This window comes from Agelaius phoeniceus, chromosome 1 (assembly GCF_051311805.1).
Source record: "Agelaius phoeniceus isolate bAgePho1 chromosome 1, bAgePho1.hap1, whole genome shotgun sequence".
Lineage (NCBI taxonomy): Eukaryota > Metazoa > Chordata > Aves > Passeriformes > Icteridae > Agelaius > Agelaius phoeniceus.
In genome coordinates this window covers 42,754,313-42,775,962 of record NC_135265.1, presented here as the reverse complement: position 1 = coordinate 42,775,962, position 21,650 = coordinate 42,754,313, and the positions used below count along the sequence as shown (strand labels likewise).

Sequence of the window (21,650 nt, the reverse complement as noted above, 5' to 3'; positions counted from 1 at the left end):
TTTGGCTAAATTGCTCCCATCCCCTCAGCAAAAGGGCAGGCATTCCTTCTGTCGGGGTTTTCCCGTAACGGGTTATCCCGTATTTTCTGTATCCGTGGGGAACCGCTGCAGGCGTAGCCGGACTGACGGGCGCAGCAGCCTCAGCAGTGGGAACGGGTCGCTTCCCTCAGGTGCCCCTGAGGGGCGGGGCCTGCGGGGCGCGCGCCCGGAGCCGGGGGCGGGGCCCGGGCTGGGGGGCGGGGGGAGCCCCGCCCACCCCGAGCGGCCGCTCAGCGGAGGAGCCGCAAGGGGGCGGGAGCGCAGGCGCGCGCCGGCCCCGCCCCCGGCGGGAATCCCCCGGGCCCGCCCCCTCCGGGGCCGTCGGCGGGGGCGATGGGGCCGAGCCCCGGCGGTCGCCGTCCGGCCTCGGCGGTAAGCGGGGCCGGGCGGGGGTCCTCGGCGCGCCTCTCCGCGAGGGGAGGGCATGAGCGAAGGCAGCGCGGCCCACCGCCCACCTGTGCGGGGGCTCCGCTCGGACGGCGGCCGGAGGATGGTGCGAGGCCGAGCCCGGGCGGTGTGTGGGGGGGTGTCTGCTTTGAAGCCGGGCCGGGCCGCGTCGCTCGGTGACCGCGGTGGGGTGGGGGCCGGCGGCTGCCCGTGCGCTGGCGCGCGCGTGGCAGTACGTGCGAGCGGGCGCGCGCGGCCCCGGGTCTGGGCTGAGCTCGGCTCGGCTCGGCCCGGCCCGGCATCGGCGGCTCCTTATCCCGCGTCTTATTCCTGAGGGTGCGAAAGGCCCGAGAGCCGGATCGCGGTCAGCTCTGCCACCCTCCGGGAAGACCTTGCCTTTAGCGGATCTTAAAGCGAATTCAAACAGGGCTCTGTTTTCGGCGGTTTAATTTATTATTGCTCGGAGCGCCGCAGCTGATTCCCTTCCAAGCAGTGAGCGAATCACGCTCACCCGAGTTGATTTTCTGAGCGCTGTCATCTTGTTGCTTTTCGCGCTGTTGTCTCCGTGCTGCCTCAAGTGTAGGTAAACACCTGAGACAGACAGCAGCGGGCTGAGCGGGGGGTGGCAGCGATGTGACACACGTCGGGGTGCCAAAGGCTTCTGCGACATAATTCACATTTCGTTATGTTTCAGCGCGTTTGTCTTTGAGGTGGGGTGCAGGTGAGGCTTAGCCAAACCCAGGAGGTTTTGTTTTTCAGCTAAGCCGTGTACCAATTTCCAAGCAGTTAATAGAGCGTTTAAAGCAAGAAACAACGATGCCTTTGTCTGGTTATATAAAGCGTCACCGCGGATTAAGTGAGATTGTTGAGTTTTTTCCATCCTCTGCCCAGATGCCTGAAGCTGAAATTACAGTGAGGGAAAATGTTTTATGACCAGAGAGCTTGTTAATGTATTTAACTTAATTTATGATTAGGACTCTTGTTACAGACAGTGAAAATGACACGGATGCTGTTTTGCCTACCTATCTGAAAATCAGAAGACAAAAATTAACAAATGTTTTGGGGGTATTTACCTCAGTATATTTTTTTTCCTCCCTCTATCTGCCTCTAGTGAAAATTTAGGTTCTTCGTTAAGTATATTGGTATTAGAAATATGCACTTCTGAAACTTCAAGTGTTTTGCAAAGTAGGCATAGGAAGTGTCGTTCTGTGTTGGAACACAGATGATGTTTCTCTGATAGCTGTTCATCTCGGGTTCTTTAAAACAGCATATATAGCAGGCATGTTATTTTGATAAGTGCAAAGTGTATTTAAAAAGAAATGCTTGGAAAGCATTGCCAATAGGGAGTTTACCACATAGTCCCTAATAATTAGGTGTATATTTGCACTCTGACATGCCAAGTGGTTTGGCTGCTGTTGGCAAACTCTAGCCTACAGTTGCCTAATGCATAAGTTACTGGTAAGAATTGCTAATTCATTTTCATAAATGTCAGCAAACCTTTGATTAAGAATCCCAGGCATTGCTGTATGACAGTGATTTTCCCTCTGATTTTATATTACCCTCCCATAAAGTAGTTGGCACTAGTGTTTTGAAGTATTAATATTTGTTTGGGTGTAGGAGTTAGTAAAAGCTTACTTGTGTTAGTGCTTAAAGAAAGCTTCTATTTGTTTGCTTTTTAAATTCTTAGGAGTTCTTTTTCTCTAACTGGAGTACCTTTAAATGTTCATTCTCAAATCAAGATACTGTAACAACTCATAATATTGGCAAGACTCACTGCTAGTAGAGGAAACTGAAAGCATTCTTACAAAAAGCTTTAGGTTTTATGTGTGCTTGCTCAATTTTATATTACCATCCTGACTTTAAAAGTTAACACCCAAAATTTAGAAAGTGTGTTGGTAAGTAACAGGGGGAAATACCATGTCCATTTCTAAAGGTTTTTTTATTTTCTGCTTTTTTTTTAAGTGAGTTAGTGGATGGCTGAAATTTGGCTCAACCATTAAGTTGCTGAAATGTTTTGCTGCTTGAGCACCGTGAGAAGGTATGGCATATTACTGACCTAATTTACCTTTAGCATATGTTTCAGTGTTTGCTTATGACTTGCACATTTGTGAAACTGGTTTGGTACTTTTGTTTCATGCTTATTTCTTTGACATTCTCATCTTTACAGCTTCAGCTTTCAGCAGGGCATCCACAGTTGAAAATCCTCCAAAGCCGTATGCCTGTCCTCAAGTGAGACATTAAAAAGGCTCTCAACAAAACAAGAGTTTTAAAATGGCTTAATTATGAGAAATATGAATATGATATCCAACATATTACTGCATTATTGAGTTATTAAAGCTCAGTGCTTCAAAATGTGTGAATACGTCTGTAACTATGAACTTAATTTAACAGAGCTTTTCAGTGCCAAAGCTATACGCCAAAAAGTTGAACTTTGGAGAGATGTGAAGAAAAAGGAAGTTGAAGGGAATTATTAAACCAATAAATTAAATCAGTCTTGGAGTATGATTGCATAATGTGTTCTAGTAGAGATTGTGTTTCATGTCTTTCGTGAAGTACAGACGCTGCCCTCAAAGTGGTTGTGACCTTGATTTTAATACGAAGCCTTTCTCTGCGCTTCAGATCTAAATGAAGCTCTTGGAACAATCTTTGCTCCTTGTGAGTGAAGCCATAAACATCTTTCCTGCATTTTCTCCCTCTAAATCCATTTTAATTCACTTATTTTGTCACTCCAGTTGAAAGATGTCTCAGAGTTCTGTCTTTCACCTTCAGTGAATGAATTCTTCCTTCTGTCACGCAGACTAATTTTGGCCTTTGAGCATTTCTCTTTTAAGCAAGTTCAAAATAGACTTTTGGCTGGAATCCTAAGCCTTCCTTCTAGCATGACAGTGTTGTTTAGATACAAAACAAGGGAACTAAAGTTAGCCATACTTGGCCATTTTTCATCTAGAATAACAGATGGAACTTCATGATTAATAAACTCAGAAGTATGATTAATGGTTTCCAGCTATGTTGAACTTTCTTTCTGAAGTATTGGAAACATCATGCTTGAGAGTGGATGTGGGAAATGGTGTACAGATGAGGTGAACAGAGAACTGAGCTACTCTTCCTCCTAGCACCTTGGTCTAGGAGGATGTAAATTTCTTGCACATTAGTCAACTGCTATCAGAAGGGCAGCTGATTAGTTTACTGTTTTCCTTTACTGGAAATATTTTTTTTCCTTTTACTGTTTTGTGTCCACTTGCTACCTGAAAAAAGAGAAAAAATCACTATTTTTTTTTCTCAGCAAGACAATTATTTTGGTGCTTCCATCCAGATCCAAACTGGTAAAGCATATGACCAAGTGGACTTTTATCCAGAGTGCTTTGCTGCCTGTCTTGCCTAGTTTAGTAGAGATGTTTTTCCTGCCTCACTGGGCAACTGTGGCATGATTTTGTCATTAAGAGTTTTCATTCTCCCTAATAATATTATATTGCTGTGGAACTTCACCATCTCCTGCTGTTTTGAGTAGGATCATGGGCTGTAGTGATGACTAGTTTAGATGAAGCCAACAAGGAGGTAGAAGTGTTTGCCAGTGATACATTTTAGCTTCTTTTTAATCTTACATTTCATCTACATGCATGAAAATTGGTTTTTAGTCATAGCAGATTTGGAATTCCATCAGCCTTCTTACATCATGAGGTTTTTGTCCCACTTTTCCACAATAACCTCTATTTTCAGCAAGCTGACTTTTAAGATTTGCTAATTAAATATTTGCCCACCTCTTAGGCAGAAAAAATTAGTCTTCACTGCTTTCATGTTTCTAATTGAAGAGCTGGGAAGGTTGACAGAAAAAAAAGGTAAAGTAAGGGTCACTGTTTCTGCTTGACTACTCAAATATTATCACTTATTATTTTCCAAAATAAAGCATTCTGCTTATTGTCTGCTTATTGGAGATTTTAAATTTTTTTTTTTTTTTTAATTAATGATAGCAGTTGGGAAAGTCTCATGTGTCTTGTGTCCAGGATGATTATTTGATCCAGGATGCTGGATAAATAGATCTCTGTAAAACAGTCCTGCTAACTATTATTAATAAAGTTATTATTTTTATGTGAGTTGGAAGCAGCTTTGTCTGTAATCTGCCATATATTTTCCTATTTGGGGATTGCAGTTTGAGTGATACTGTGAGGAGTGAAACTGCATTGACAGAGCAGAGTCTCTGCCCTTCTGATTGCAAACTAAAATGAATGTTAATCACCAGAATTGCCCTGATCAATTTGTAGCTTGTGAAATCAGCTGAAGGAGAAACCTGTTGTATATCTCCCAATTCACATTTTCTTGCTGCTTTTATGTATACTCTCTTGCTTCTTAGTTTGCTAAATGTGAATATTACCTTTGAGCTATGGCAGGATATTTTGGTGATTTTTCTTTCCATTTCAGTCTTCTGTAACACAAATATGCTCATTACAGAACTGTTGTTTAATTTCTACATAATTGCAGGCATTCTGTAATTTGAACTCTCTGAACTTCCTAGAACTTCTTCAACTTAACTTTTCCTTCTGATCTTAGGTAAAACAATCTTTTTCTCCTACCATTAAATTTCTTTTAGTCCTGGTTTCTTATAATTCAATGAAGATGAAAGTGCAAAAAGTACTGTCTTTTTACTTGATGCTTTCTATAAAGAGTATGTTCAGGAAAGTAGATGTTTTTTTTATAGATGCAAGTATGGAACTCAGAAACTAATGCAGAAACTTTTTTTCACTGAATTGTGATTATTATTCCTGGGTAAAATTTATTATTCTTTTGGCACTGCTTGAAAAATACTGGGTTTGGCTTTTTACCTTGGAGGTTCAGAGGTATGTAAAGGTTAGCTTTTTAGAGCAGCTTCAATGTCTACAACAAAATAGCACTAAAGGCAGTATTTCCAGTTTGAACTACTTTACTGGGAATTTTTATTTGAGGCATATTTGAGAAAGTAGAGAGAAGTTTCTGTACTTATTTACATGTCTTATTCAACCATTAGCATCCACCATTCCTCAAACCCATGGGATTGGCACTGTCAAAACACTCTTTTTCCCAAGGGGAAAGATCCAGAATTCAGACTCCTAATTTAAATTCTCCAGTTTTAAATTATTATACTTGCAACTAGAAATGTTTACTCCATTCTATCACATTTTAGTGTAATTGTATCAGTTTGTCACTTGATTGGTAACATCATACAATCATACATAAACATTTTACTACTTTGTTAGGTTGTGTCTGGACAAGATATTGCTGCAGTGCATTCTTCAGTCAAGAACTTTGTCAGGCGCCGATGCCATCAATGCTCTCAGACCTTTCTATTTTGCTGTACATCCAGATTTCTTTGGCCAGCATCCCAAAGAGAGGGTAAAATACTTTAGTATGCTTTCTTTGTAAATATTTCATGTATCCAGGATGGAAATTTTCTAGTTTTCTTGCTGTCAGAGAGAGAAAAGTAATGTTAGAATTAATTGTGGTTGGTACCAGAGAACAAAAAGATGCACTTCCTTAATTTTTAGCAGGGATAGGTCCCTTGAAAGTCCCTTATTTGTTAATCATATTTTCTAATTGTTCTAAAGAAAGTACTGAGTCCTTCCAGGCAAATTTATACTATATTTTATCCCTTTGAAATGCTGTTCATTTTATTTGAATCAATTAATTTCTTTAAGCTTGAAAGCCAGTGGGTTTTGGAATGTACACAAATATACAAGTATGTTCACCATACAAATTTATTCATGCAAGGTAATTACAAATGCTGAGAATATGAACCATATTAGTACTTGTTAAAAGCAACTGACATTTTGTGAAACCTAATTCTGCATGTAAGATTAAAACGGTTTAGATGAAAAATGCCCAAATTAATCATCTGTAATTTTTGTTTGGTTTTGTTTTAAAACAGGAGGTAAATGAAAACTCTCTGAAGAGGCTAAATGGCTACTTGGAGAACCTACAGAAACCAGGATTTCGTTCCTTTAAGCCAACTCAGCTTACTTTTTATGTAAGAGAAAGAGAACCAAACTCTTCTAATGTTCAGGAATCCTTCAGTGCTTCAGGTGCTTTTATATCGTGTAGAATGTATCTTCCTGTGTTTAAATTCCTTCAGACCATTGCTTAGCCCTGTGCAGTCGTAATGACTTTTCAACTGAACAAAATCCTGTCGAACCATGAAAATCTGTATTAGATCAGGCAGGTGGGACCATCCCAAGTAATTAAACATCTTAAGCTTTAAAAAGCCTTGAAAGAATGAGACATTACAGCCCTGAGGTCAAGTTACAGTATAAGGAAGTAAAAAAGGTGGATGTAAATGATCATATTTCTGCTTTTAATACCACTGCCATGTTTAACTGGAGCAACAGTTGGGTCCGTGGCAGTTCATGTGTAGGACACAATGTCAGGGCACTTGTAGAATCAGTAGGAACTTACTCTCTAAGCAGAAGCTGTATGATATCTGAAGTTTTAATTTACTTCATTGTGTCTTATCTTTGAGACTACAAAAAATATTGCCAAATTTGGATTGTTGCTTTTGATTAACTTTACTCTGCAGTTTGTCTGCAGTACCGATATGCCTTACCTAACAGAAGAGTTTTACATTCTGTATCCTGACATTCAAAACACTTGAGCAAATTGTGTGGCACCCTCATGCTAGAAAATAAAATCTTGCTGTTTTTCAAGAAGGTGGTAGGGTTATGTCTGGTCTCCTTAACATAACATTTGAACTGTAACCTGTCTTCTGCTCTTGAGTCAAAAGCTTACTTTCTAATTAGAGAAATTAGGCCTAGTAGCTAAGTGATGGGACATAGTTAAGCTGCATGTGAATTTTGCAGTGAGTATTGAAATAACAGTATCATCATAATTTTCAACTACCTGCGCCTTGCCTAGCTTCTTCTGTAAGAGGAAATGAATGGGAATGCATTTTAAATAATTTTAATAAATAATACTTGTTTTTTACAGGGTTTCGAGCAGTCAGTTTTACGTTACATACCAGGGATCTCCTGAGCACAGTACTAGATATTCTCAACTCCTGCAGTCTATCTACAGAGCATGTTCAGAGTTTGAGTGTGAACTCTCAGCCCCACAAGGAAGCAAAAAGCACAGTGAACAGACCTATCAAATGGGATAAGACTTATTATTCATTTACTGGATTCAAGGATCCTGAGGAGGAACTAGAGCAAGCCCAGAGAGTGGAAACAACTTTACTGTATGTAATGCTTTCATTGAACTGAAATTTTGAAACCTAAATTGGTCTTATTTTAATGCTGAGTTTTTTAAAGGTAGGCAATAAACATTCTGAACAATACAAAACATTATTGTCCAACATGCAATTATAACATGCTGGTTATAATTAGAGTTCAGATGAGCTCCTGGAATAACTACAGTGCCAGCAAAGCTGAAGCATTCTGGTTTCTTTGCCCAGCAGTCATGTTTGGTCAATCTAGTTTTGGTTGATCTAGTTTTTCAGATTTATGAAATATTGGTGGCAGTTCAAAAAGAGACAGGGGCCCCACTTGCTCCAAATAGCTCCTTGCCTCTTATAGGACTTCTGTAACACAAACCTATATGGCTTTTAACTTCATGGTTCCTATTTCATTATCCCATTCTGTTGAGGGTGGAAGATAATACATGAAAACTAAGGTTAAAGGGTTTTAATATGCATGTTAACACTATATCTTAGTGTTGTGCTTCTCATTTGTTGTTCAGCAGAAAAACTTGAATATAACTGTAGTTATAAATGCTGAACTTGCATTACATGTAGCATGTTTTGTAGTAAAGTTGGTAGTTGAAAAAAATTTGTACATGCTCATTTTGGGACACATTCACATTTTGGGGCCTTGAAAAACTTTTTGTAACAATGAGATTTAAGTGCCATTTGAAATGAATGCAGAACTGTGCTGGAAGGATCTTCAGAGCAAAGTGTGCCCCTTGTCCTGCATACCAACTCACAAATAAAACTACTCTAAAATACACAATTATAAAGCACTTAACTGGGATTTAACGTGCTAGAGAATATTTTTACTTATTTTTACACATTTACAAGGAATGCCACAGACAGTTAGGTATTAACAGTCTTGTTTTAATACACAGACAGCTGGCATCAGACCTCCCTTTTTACTTGAGATTGAATTTTTTTGCTTCAAATACAAATGAGAATGCAACTATTTGTTTGCAAAAGTTAGAGTACGAAAATTAGTTTATACTATGAAAAAGGCTAAATCTCTTAAATAGTAACCTTTTCCTAGAAACAAAATTACTTACTGAAATTTTAGATGTACTCAAAGAGTCATGTTTGTCTGGTTGTGATTATTGGCAAAAAAACTATAAAACTTTGACCTGTTTAATCTATGTTCTTGTCAGCTCTTTAAAAGTTACCTAACTTAGCCCTTTAGTACTACCTCCCATATTTGATAGTCTACTATGATCACTTTGAGGTTTTTTGTTAGGTTTTGGTGTGTGTGGGATTGTTTCGGGTTTTTTAAAGGCACATCTGTGGAAACTCCTTAAATTAAATCACAGAGTTCTGGAGGTCTCCCCTGAAGTCACAGTGATCTGTTGTTTTTTGCCTTTTAAACAAACATCCAAGTCTTACAGTTTGAACACTGTCAGTGATTTTGATTGTTAGATTTCTTAGGCCTCTCCAAAGATATTAAGTGCCAGGGTTTCCTTTGTAGATATCTTAAGGTGAAGCATTTAGCAATTTCATCTTCTATCCTGTATTTTTAAAAAATCCCTTTACCTGGTAATTTGGCTTGAAACATATTGTCAGTAAGAACTGAGTTACTTGTACTGCTTACATGATAAATCATACAGCAGCATGCTTCTACTGTTGAGTATTTTTCCTCCTCTTTCAGGTCCTGGCTAGATGATAATGAAGCAAGTGCAGTAAAAAAGCTGAAAAAGAGTTTGCCGCTTAGAAAAGAATTAGAACGTTTAAAAATTGAACTTTCTCATGAACTCCAGCTCTCAGATATCAGGTAATTAATTAGATCAGTTGCATTTGGATTAAGACAGTCAAAGCAAGGAAGTGTTGTCTAATACTCTGCAATGAACTTTAAAAGCTTATTTCAGCAAAACAGCTATATTTCATATATGAAGAAGTGTTACTGCACTGAGTAAATTTCTAGAAGTGTACTGGGACAAAAGTTTCCTGTTACAATCTGCTCTGATAGACCTCCTATTTGTAACTGAAAGTGTAGGCTCCAGTTGAGGCAAACACAGAAATAGAACTGGTGTGTATGTGTTAGTTTGGATGTTTTGCTGGTTAAAATTGGATTTCTGAAATCAAGTTACTATCTACAAAGGTAACTAGACTGGCAGTGGAGTGCAGCTTTGTACATGGTACATAATGACATCTTGTGAATGCTTAATAAAAATGTTCTTTCTTTTAGTGTTTAGTTTGTCTCTCCAGAGAAGGAGATTTCTTTGTTTGAAAGATCTGAGTACAGTTGGAGATCATGATTCTTCAGAATACTTCCAGAAAATAATTTGCAATCATTTTTTCATTTTTGTGCATTTGAGTGAGAATATTGTGAAGTGAGATATTCAGGGTGGGGAAAGTGGCAGTGAAGGTATTCACAAATGGAAAAATAAACTTTGGGGAATTATTTCAAGGGCTAGTCTGTTATGTTCTACTTTTTTAACCAGAAAAGAGAGAGTTGGACCTTCTAAAATCATGCTTTTGTACTTTCACCCTGCAAAAGACCCTGGTTTCCTTTAAGCTGAAGCCAGGTTTTTTGAACACAATTTCTAATGCTCTGTAACTGTTCTGTGGTGAGGGTTTTTAACATTCTGGAACAGTCTTCAGTATTAAACTCATAGGTTTGATTTTATTCATGGCCTGTATTAATTTTCTTAAATAGTTTGTACTTCTAAAATAAATTAAAATTATTGTGTCCCATGAAGAGTTATTTATCTTCCATGAGTTACATTGTTTTAATTCGGAAAAGAATGTGAGTGTTGGAAATCTGACAAGTCAGTATAGGACACTATGACCTGTGGTTCTGGAGCCTTGTGCTAGTGTTCACAGAGATCTGAAAAATAGCTGGGTCACTGGCATTATTCCATGTATAAGTTTAGGACAGATGAGGAAATGGCCACCTTTTTCTGCTCCAGTCTGATGCTGCTGAAAGCAAAGTGATATTGCTAGGTAACAGTAAATAATTGTTTGAATTACTTGTATTTGATTAAATTCCCTCACAAGTGCTGTGGCATAGTGCCATTCTCTGCAAACCAAAGAGTGAGGTTTTGCCAGTTAGGTTTTCCTAAATGAGATGTTGTGGGTGACCCCAGCCAGCAGCTGAGTACCCACACAACCATTTATTCATTCATACACCCCCAATGGAAGGAGGAAGAGAATAGGAAGAGCGCAAGCAAGAAAATTTGTGGATTAAGGTAGAAGTTTAATAGCTGAAATGAAGCAAAACTGTGAGTTCAAGCAAAGCAAAAGGAGAAATTAATTCTCTGTTCCCCATTGATGGGCAGGTGTTTAACCACTTCTGGGCAGTTGGGGTTCAGCATGTGTAATGCCTGCTTGAGGAGACAAACACCATAACCATAAGGGTACCCCTTCCTTCTTTCCATCAGCATTTATTGTTGAACATGACATATGGTCTGGAATATCCCTTTGGTTTTAGTAGGAGTCACCCAGCCTGGCTGTGTCCCCTCCCAGCACCTTGTCCAACTTAGCCTACTTCCTGATGGTGGGGGGCAGGGTGGCAGGAAAAAGTAAAGACCTGGACACTGTGCCAGCACTGCACAATAGCCAAAATATTGGTGTGTTATGATCACTATTAATAAAATATAAAATATGAGTGTTACGAAGAAAATAAATTCCAGACAGACACAGTACAATAAAGGAATGGGAATTTTCCACTTTGAGACAGTTTTATATCAATTAATAGTCTGTAAAAAGGTGTATTTTTCCAATACACTGGGACTTCACAGTTTAGATGCTTTTTGAAATTTGCTTAGCTATCAGTCTCATTGGTTTGTGATGAAAAAAAAAGTCAAAACTATGTGCATTAAAGCCAGCAAGGTAACACCTGGCTCTTGTATGGTTTAACAAAAATTACTCCACTGTAAAATATGAATAATACATAGCAACTTTCCATTGGAATTGTGGTAATGTTTTGGGCTAGGAACCAAAAAAAAAAAAAGAAAAGAAGACAATGTCCTTACATACTGTATTTGCTCCTCTGGACAAACATTACACAGTGTCCAAACAAACTGCATGGTCCATGACCAAACCAAATACTGGGTTGTCTGGTGCTGTTCTCTTACTAACCCCCTTCTTTCTGGGGGAGAGATTTATGAGTTCTGTCTACCTGGTTTTATATTTATTTTTCCTGGTGTTGGTTTTCTTTGTTTGTTTTTTGGGACTCAGTTTAAGAAACACTGGAATTTTATTTAGGCTTTTTATCAGTTCAAATAGCATATGACATGGACAACTTTTGGGTAGCCTTTGCTTTTATTATTACTGTTGGGGTGCTATTTTGCTTTTGTTATAAGGCTTTGAGTTGCATCTCAACTTCTGTGACTTTTTTTTTAATAATATTGAGGATTAAATGCTTTCAATTACATTTTTATTTAGGTGGCAGAGAAGCTGGGGCATTGCTCACCGCTGTAGCCAGCTACACAGTCTGGGTCGCTTGGTCCAACAGCGACCTGAAATATTAGAGAATGTTAAAGGTATTTCTGTTGCTTGTTTCATATATCCTAATATAGTATTGATTCAGAAATGAGCGTGGGTCCCCTGTAGCAATGGAGCTCTAGTTCTTTTTACAAATGATACTTTTGATAACTGCAAAAACAAACTTGTCAGGCTTACAGAAAAGCTGGTGAGAACTTACCTTTAAAGCTACTGCGTATTTTTCAAAGTGACCTTTCCTTAGAATTGATTGACTGCACTCAGCTTCTAGTTTACTTCTTAATAAATGCAAGTGGAGTCTGTTGAAAGCACTAGGCTTAATATTAGCAATGAAAGTAAAAAATCTAAACTGAAGCTCTCAAAGGATTGAGTTAGCAATAGATTGTTGCCCATGGTATGTTCAAGTCAAAAATGTGAGTAGGTCTCTAACCCTAGCGATGATTTGCTAGAATACCTTAAAATGCTCCTTGCTTTCTTTTCTCATGAGTTCCATAAAATAGCTATATTAAAGTCCATATTTTCTCAGGAAAAACTAAAATACTCTGTAAACCTGACCTACCATTCTTCTCATACAGCTGTTTGACCTGTGGCAGTAGCTGTTTCCTCTAATTGTAATTCCACATTTTATGCCTGTCTGCAGATACCCAGTTTTGAGTGGCTTTCATTTGAGGGTTCACCTAATCCTTTGCCAAAAGACAGAGTGGGAAGGACAATGAGTAGTAGTTTTAAATTGTATTAGATTTCAAATTAGTTTCTTTTCCTGAGCATGCTAAAGATAGAAAGCATTACAGAAGTCTGTCTTGTGAACCTGATGTAGTCTCCATCTTTGAAGACATTTAGTAATGCACTGGATAAATACCTATCAGTAACTATACAAGTACAGTTGATGCGGCCTTAGGGTACAAGGATGGATTAGATGCCTTGAAGTCAGTGTTGCTCTTTTGTTGGGATTTCAGAACACTGATTTCTAAGAGCAAGAGCTTCTACTTAAGCCTTGTCTTGTAGATTAATACATCACACTGAAGACTTACGGAAGCTTATTTTGATAAATAGTTGCCTGTGCTTTTACCCTAAAGAATTCTTGAAGATCTTTGTACTTTGTTCTTGAAGATCTTGAAGATCTTTGTTAAAAAAACATACTCACACTCAAAACTGATGTATCCCCCTAAAAATTCATCTAGAATTAGCCCTTTATGTTGTCTCTATTTTAAAAAAGAATGAAAACATAATGTGCAGGTGTTTCTTACAGCTTGCATGTTGCTGAGAATTCGGAAATAGAGTTGAATGCCCTTATTCATAATTATTTGACCAACTTTTAATTTGCATATACTTCAAATATATAGTGTGCATTTCCTACTTTATACATGATTTATACAGATTCTTTGAATATCCTCTCTGATGAGATTTTCTCATATTTTAAAAGCAGTCATAAGAAAAAAGCCCAATTAAATAAAAGTCTATCAAGTTCAAACAGAGAGAAAGCAAATGCTGGGTCAGGTTTGTATGAAAAAAATTCCTAAACTGGACTTTTCAGGAACCTTTCAAAATTTGAAGAATAACAGAAGCACCTACTCACATGCATTTGTGTTGCAGAAATACATTTCTTGTGACATGCTAGCAGCCTGGTTAAGTCTTCAGTAATTGTAGGAATGGTTGCAGTAAGCCAAATTAGTAAAGAGCTTTGTTCAATCTCTAGGACGCACGGTGGTATTTACAGATCGCTCGGGTATGAGTGCAGCAGGTCACATAATGCTGGGGACCATGGATGTTCACCATCACTGGACCAAAGTAAGAAGATTTCAAATCAAATGAAAATGCCCCTTGTTGTGACATCCTTTTTTAAACTATAAACAAAAAATACTAATAGGTGCAGATAACCAATGAGTGTTGTAAAGCAAACACTTAGCTAACGCATTTAGCATAATGGTGTACACTGCATTTGAAACTTAATCCTGTGTGTGCTGTTATTAACAACAGTCTTTGCTAGATCTTTGCTTTCATTAGTAAGTCAGTACTACTTCTGATTAGAGATAAATAAAACTAATTTGTTATGCACTGTTCCAGTCTGTACAGTGAGCCCTGGCAGAACACTTTGTGATCATAAAGAGCTCATTCCCATGAAGAGCGAATGGATTTTATTCCAATCTTTTGTAAATATGAGATTTAAAGGGAGTTGTGAACTGATAATTTCAGTCAATGACTCTAACCAACCCTGTCGCTCCATTTTGTTCTTTTAGGCAGCTAATGTGGATGTTGCAGAATTTTATCTTTAGTGACTATGTCAATTCTGCTGCTGCTTGTGTAAAGTTCAGAGTTTATAAGCTTTCTGACATCCTAAATGATAGCATTGTATGCAAAGGACCAAAAACTAAATATGTTGCAATATAAACATGTCACTTGAGGAATTTTTCTTTAATCTTGGTTACTGAAACATTACTGATAATTCTATCAAAAAATATTTCTTCATAAAGGGGATTCTTGGTGGAATCTCATAGTTGGAAATTTCACCCTGCTAGAATATCAGAATATTCTATTTCTGTATTCCAGTCAGTGAGTAATATGAAAAGTTAACACTTGATCTTCTTTTTTTGGTGGTGCTTTGAATTTTTCCCTATATGTTTCACTGAGGGGGGGAGGAACAAACCATGGCTTGTTAGTGTGAACAATTTACTAAGAACTTAAACTGAGAAAACAGAATTTAATAGAAAACTTTCTGAGATTTGAGAGTGTTGATAGTCATTGCAATAAAAGTGTTCTGATTATACTAAAATAAACACTGACTTCTTGAAAAGATAAATGCTTCCTCTCTCTAACCTTTGCTGCAGGTTTTTCCAAAGGTGTAAGGCCACACAAAATGACATGCAGATGGAACAATGTGTGTAGTTAGTTGTAGTGATGGTATTTGCTTGGGAAGACAAAAGAGTGGTATATATTTGAAGCTGGTATCAGAGGCTTTTTATTTTGAAATGCAGTGAAGATTATGTGAAACGTTATACAGAAAGTCAGTGAAAATCTTGATGAGGTTGGTGAGTCAGTTTCTAGAGAGCATATTTGTCCAATTCTATGTCATTTAAGAAAGCAGTTCTAAGTGCTATTACTTTTTGTTACTAATTACTAGAAGAAGGAAGCAGTAGAATACTGTCCAAGTCAGTCTCTAGGATGCTTGGTCAGAGCTACAATATTTAAAGGATTTTTGCTGGTTTTCTCTGTTACAAATGCAAATGCTGAACCAAATTTTATTGTGCCAAAAGCTGTTCTGACTCTACTATCAGAACTATCTACTGTCTATTCTACTGTTCTCCTGAGTTTCTAAAGAGATAGTTCTGAAATCACTTGACTTGTGGCAGCAGCAGCTATTTCTTTTTTGTATGAAAGGGTACTTTAAAATAATATCAACAGGGGAGATGGTAGGTAGTGACTACTGTATGAGGAATAGCTCTACCACTATAACTGTGGTGATGTTTTATATAGGCATCAGATTATATATATTTTTTTATCTGAGACTATTAATTTTTGAATATATAGAGGATATTCATCCATGTTTTTACATCCTTTTGGTACCTTTATGTTATAAATACAGAAAATACTTAAAAGCTTTTTGGATTATAACTTGTCCCAAAACATATATACTTGATATTTCTCATCTATGGTATTCTTTGATTGTAATTTTTTTCCCCTCTGGGTTCCACGTTTGCATTGTTAAGTGTCTCTTTTATGGTTTCTTGTTATTTTTTTAATTTATTAAAATTAACTGTTAAGCTCTGTAACACAGAAAATGTTCATTCATGTGTATGCACAGATTTTTGAGAGACTGCCAAATTATTATAAGCTTCAAAAAAGGCTGCTGCTTTTGGAAGATCGGATAAGCCAACTTCTGGGAGGCATCCAAGTAATCTACATTGAAGAACTGCAACCTCTGTTGACTCTAGAAGAGTACTTTGAGACTCTGAACTCTTTCTATAATAAACTACGTGACAGCAGATTACCTTTTCATCCTCGCAGTCTGCGAGGCTTGCAAATGATTCTGGAAAGGTAGGTGTTGGCAGGGAAGGTTGATTTCTTTTAGAGCTTTTACTGTTTTCTTTTTTTTTTGTTACACTGCTTATTGCTCTCACTAATAAGAAAAGCGATATAATCTCAGATTTTCATTATGTCAAAGTCTTTTTGTTCCTGAAGGTTTTAAGTGCATTTTTATGGGTTAAGAAGGAATCAGATTGAAGAAAATCCTGCTTAGTTTTATTCAAGTTGGACTCAATTCTGTCTAGTTTAGAGTGTTAAATCAAAAGTTTTGTGCTGTCATGATGGTGTTTATATTTTTTGAGTATTATTGTCAGCTCCTTTTGAAATGTAATTTTAAAAAAGCATAACTGACTATATTTCTCCATTCTCATGAACCAAACTTGATAACTTTTTACCAATTATTCTGATTGTGATTAACTTATATTCTCTATCTCTAGTATCTCTAGATTTTTTTTCTGAAAGTAATTCATATAAATAGTTGCATTAAAAAATTATACCTTGTTCTTTACTTCCATTGTGTTTCATTAGTGACAGATACGCACCAAGCCTACATGAACTTGGACACTTTATGATCCCAACAATCTGTGATCCAGCAGCTCTTCAATGGTTTATTTTTGCCAAAGCACAGGAAGCAAGAGAGAATTTGAAAAGAAAGGAGGAGTAAGTGTTCATGTGACTTGATACACTTAGCTCTTTAAAATCTTTGCATGTCCTGTTTTTTATTTGGAGAAGGAGGAGAATTTTTAAAAATGCATTCATACTCTTTTGCTGAAAAAAACCCTTTTGTTTCTAAAATAGAACTTTACCCATCAGCTTTACTAAGTAAAGAGTTACAGGATTAGTGAATGCAAACAGTTATTAGAAAATACCCTCTTTCACCTTTGTAGAGACAATTGTGCATCATTCAGAAGTAAAATATCTTTGCTTACAAGACAAAATTGCATAATTGTTTTTACAATTATGTCCTCAAAGAAAAGGTGGAAAACACCTTCTTAATGAATAAGAAAAGGAACAATTTTTATTAATGTTAATTAAAATGTGACAAAAAAGCAGTGAAATCTAAACTCAAAATAACTGAGACCAACTAGAGAGTCATTATTTCTAGTTGTTGATTAGGCAGTTGAGAAAAATATTAATTAGTACCTAACAAGGCAAAGAAAAGAAAATTGGGGAAGAATGATGAGAGAAACATCTTGTGAGTACTCTCTCACAGATGACAAGAGTGATTATGATAGGGAGTCACAGCACCATACTTAATATTAGGGCCATGGTCTGTAATATCCATCAGAACTGTGAGTTTGGTTCTTGACCTTGTACCCTGTATGTGTCCTTGAGGATGAAGTAGAGCTACTGGGGTTTTTAAATAAAGTACTGTTACAGGTAAGTGGGTGGTACTTGTCCTTTAGGAGGTCGTTACTGCAAGTCTTTTTTTCTGCTTTGGAAAGCTTTTAATGAGTTGTTGAACTGTCACACTGTCATCAGTATACATGATGTATAGATCCAGATATGTTCTTGTGATATTATTTTAGGCATGAGTCTTGCTGAAGGCTCTATGCTTTTAGCTCTGTTAAGACCTAATTACTTGTAAAGATATGTTTTGCAGGTGGACTTCAGTAAACATGATTTGTTGGAATTTTTCCACATCCTTAGTCCAGCTTGGAAGCTAAATTTTTGCCATATAAATTGTAACTACTGAATAGCTCTATGTAACTGTCCACATGTGACAGCTGGGAAAGTATTGTCTATAGATTTTGGGAGAGATGTTGTTGCAAATATATACATTTGCATCTGGGTAACTCTCCAAAAAACCTCGCCCTTCCGCACTTCGTAAAGACACCAATCCAGGAAAACTGTGCCCTCAGAGTAAAAGCAGCTGTGTTGTAAGATTGGAAGAGCCAAGATGCATATCTTGTGTGCTGGATGATGCTGGTTTGTATGAAACAGTACACAACCATACTGGGTCACAATATCTGTCCCCATCATCCATTAGCTTATGGAGAGGCTTTATGCATGGGGCAAAAAATGTGGTGGGTTTTTTACTCCATACTCCTTCCCAGTTTGTGTCTGACTGCACTTGAGAAAGTACTTGAAGGTGGAAACATTATCTCGTGTTAATAGCAATCAGTAGACTTTTTATTTTTCCCCCCTCTTAATTATCTTACTACTTTTTGAGCCAATTTGCATTTTATGGCTCCGAATATCCAATGGCAGCAAACTGCATATTTGAATCACATATGGCATGTGTCTATGAAAGAGGGTGGTGTTCTGTGATTTATATACCCACAGCCTGATGATGTCATTTGTTGTTCTTTTGTTCTTGTGTGATAGGAAATACAAAACAGTCATTCTGTATCACCTCTGCTTTTGTTTTGTAGCTGTGTCACATTTCCTCTTACTTGTCTTTTATCAAAGCTGGAAACTCCTTTTCCACTTAATGCTTCCTTGGACTTACTCATGTCCTTCTGATTTTCCTTAGCCTCGTGTGGTGGTTAAAAAGGCCCCATGATAAAGGAAATACTTTGAGATGTACTGGCTGTACTTTGCACATGGACTTGAATGTTTTGCATGCAGTAAACAGCCTAGAGTGGCCGTAATTCTGACCTGAATGCACAGGAAATCCAAACGCTGCTGCTCTAGAAAGTTCTGGTATCTGTGTGGATAATGTCAGTCTTCTAGTAAGGCAGGATTCTCCTTCCCATGCTTCTTTAAAGTATCAGATTTGTGTGGTGATAAAGGTGCAAGCCTCCCTGTGGAAGGGACAGAAAACAGTTCTCCAGCTGACTGGAATTCCTTCAAGGGAGCCTAGGATTTCACAGACCTGGAAAGCTTGGTGCCTTGGTATTTGGGAATGCACTCAGGAAGGTGGCATGGAAATGGTCCATAGAAGAGGACAGGCTTGCTCTTGGTTAACTCACTGGCTCAGCTCATTGCTGACTGCCACAGTGGGCTGGGCTCTTGGGCCTCAGCAGAGCTCAGTGCCATACAAGCACAGAGTGGTCCCATCCTGAGCTCTGGGGAGTAGTGGCAAGGCCCTACAGTAGCATTTTCATGTGAGGCAAATGGTGTCAGTAGCTGTGTCTGTGCTTAACTTGGGCTGATTCGCATCCCATTGGTGCTGCTGCTCTGTAGCTCCTCCCGTCTTGCACAGGGTCTGTGCTCTAGGGCAGCAGTGGAGCTGTGTCTGCAGCCAAGCTGGCTTGGAAGTGCAGCTGTGTTCGTGTGGCACAGTGCCCAAGCTAGTGGGGCTGGCTGAACCTGAACTTGTCTCTTCATCAGTTGATCAGTCACAGCTCCAGTGCCTTAATTAAATCTGCACATTAACTTTCTTTCTGAATAGTTTGAGTTTGCATGTGGTGTCTTATTTCTCTGGGGTGAAGCAAAAAATCATCTGCAAGCTTTGGATTCAAAATTCATAGAATCGTTTAGGCTGGAAAAGACTTTTAAGATCATTGGGTCCAAACATATCAACAAAGTTCTGCAATTGGAAAGTTACTAACACACTTAATATGCATCAGTTTACTGGACCTCTCAGTTGTTGGTTTAGATGACATACAGCGTACTGGTTTAATTAAGACAGAGTAATTATGAACATGATTTTATGCTTTAAACCTAAGCTTTCAATGTTATTTAAATATTTTCATTCCTTACATTAAAAATGGAGCCTCACAGGATTTTTATTTTTGTGTTTTTCCCAGTTACTTAGTGAGCAAAAAGATGTCAGGGCATGGGCTTTGAAATGTGAGTCCATGGACATGTGGTGCCCATAGTCATGGAAGAATGTTCACTCTGACTTGTGAGATGGTCACGTGTCACAAAAATCTCAGCTCCACATACCTGTATATGAATTGACACCTTTGTTTGCATGCATTTAATCTACTTATTCCAGTATTTCTTGCTTTAATATATGTTCAATATATATTGAAATGCTTATTTTAAGGCAGGGGTTTTAAGAGATGAAGTTGTAAGTTTGTCACTGTGTGTTGTCTCCATTTGCTAGGATGATGCTTACAGAGAAGGAGCTAATCAACACTTCTACAGAAAGATTTTCTTTGGATCGGCTGTATAAGGAGCCCAGTGTTTCCAGTGCACAGATGATAGATTGTTGTAAGAGGCTGCTGGAGGAATCCTTACCCTACCTACAAGGCATGCACCTTTGCATTTCGCATTTCTACTCTGTGCTGCAGGATGGAGACCTTTGTATACCTTGGAACTGGAAAAACTGAGGGATGTATCTGATAATCAGATGAATTGTTTTATTTTCTGTAAGAGGTTATAAATATGAATGTTTTTAAGAGTAAATTATTTAAATCTGTATTTTGATATCAGTGTTCAGCTCACAAATTTTCTTCCAACTGCTGCTGAGGAAGGATTGCAGTTCTAGACAATTTGCACAATGCGCAGTATTCGTAGTCCTGGGAAAGACATCTGTACATTATCCATAATACTGTATGAGTCCCAGTGTATGGTTACAGTTGTGAAACCACGTTTTTGTAGTGAATTCTGAAAATACATTAAATTTCAAGTCTGCAAAAATGTGCCTGTGTATCTTTAATATACATGAATATTGCCAGATAAATGATCTTAAATAAAGAGTGTGCTACTCCAGCCAGGCATTACGTGCAATCTTAAGGGGTTCATTGAATGCAGAAGTTAAGTACAGAAGTTATCTGGTGGCAATGCTGGCATTTCATATTGCTGCCTATCACTGAATTAGAAAAAAAACAACAAGGGAGAAAACATTGGAATATTTATCCTTTGCAGAAGACAGCAGTACATTATCTTGGAGTCTACAGCAGAAGTTCACATGCTGGTCTAACATTGTTGCCTTAGAATTCCAAAATATGCCAGTTATACTGTCTGTGGTTACCTTAAAGCAGATGTCGTTCTCTTTTTGTTTTCCGGCATTTGCTCCATAAATACCAACAATCCTCTTTACTTACACTATAACAGATTGCAAATCCCATACACAACACTTAAACCCTGAGTAGTGTAATGTGACATCTAAGGGAAGGAAGCACTGATTTGTGTGGGATTGTCTGCAAGAGTAAGTACAAGTCAGTAAGAACAAGGAGTTTGCAGTATGGCAAATGCGTGGATCCTTACTGGTACTTTATTCCTTTAAAAAAAAATGAAATAAAGTGTGAATGCATGTCAACACTTTTTCATTGTAATACATGCCAAGATGCATTTTGGTATTTGGATTACTACTTAGCAAAATATCATTTGAGAAAGGCCAACTGCTTAACATTTCTGGATTTGAATTTACCATAACTGGCAAAAAGAAAAGGAATCATCAAATGCTTACTTGCCTTGTATTTTTATTTGTATTGAGCTGGGAAATTGGTGTGGTTCTGTTTTCTCCTGTTAGAAGGCTCAGTATCAAGTTGTTTATTAAGATGTCAAACTTAAAGCAAAAACCCCCACTGATCTCAAAAATATCTGTTCTAAAATGTCAGGACAGAAGATGTGACTTCCTCAGGCCTTCAATCCAGGGGCTTTACTGGCAAGGCCTGGAAAGGTTTTGAAGATCAATTGACAGTTTCTTCCAAGCAGTTTAACTTCCATG

General features: G+C 38.0%; 1 protein-coding gene across 2 annotated transcripts; it reads left to right on the top strand.

Moving 5' to 3' along the window:
- Nucleotides 1-252: 252 nt before the first annotated feature.
- Nucleotides 253-20,617, top strand: TCAIM (T cell activation inhibitor, mitochondrial). Of its 2 annotated transcripts, none has more exons than XM_054635250.2 (11): nucleotides 253-411; nucleotides 2,389-2,464; nucleotides 5,655-5,790; nucleotides 6,323-6,476; nucleotides 7,375-7,621; nucleotides 9,270-9,392; nucleotides 12,008-12,105; nucleotides 13,761-13,852; nucleotides 15,864-16,096; nucleotides 16,613-16,744; nucleotides 20,082-20,617. In XM_054635250.2, exons 2-11 carry the CDS (start codon nucleotides 2,436-2,438, stop codon nucleotides 20,305-20,307), a joined length of 1,470 nt encoding a protein of 489 aa, XP_054491225.1. In that variant the 5' UTR covers nucleotides 253-411; nucleotides 2,389-2,435; the 3' UTR covers nucleotides 20,308-20,617. The 2 variants fall into 2 exon arrangements, with proteins under 2 accessions (XP_054491225.1, XP_077033355.1); XM_077177240.1 differs by having other exon boundaries at nucleotides 266-532.
- The last annotated feature ends 1,033 nt before the right edge of the window (nucleotides 20,618-21,650 follow it).

Excerpts from the sequence above, each read along its gene's own strand:
- TCAIM (XM_054635250.2), top strand. The coding sequence starts at position 2,436 with ATGTTTTGCTGCTTGAGCACCGTGAGAAG. Across the intron at positions 2,465-5,654 it reads TGCTTGAGCACCGTGAGAAG|GTTGTGTCTGGACAAGATAT; the intron begins GTATGGCATATT and ends CTACTTTGTTAG. Across the intron at positions 9,393-12,007 it reads CTCCAGCTCTCAGATATCAG|GTGGCAGAGAAGCTGGGGCA; the intron begins GTAATTAATTAG and ends ATTTTTATTTAG.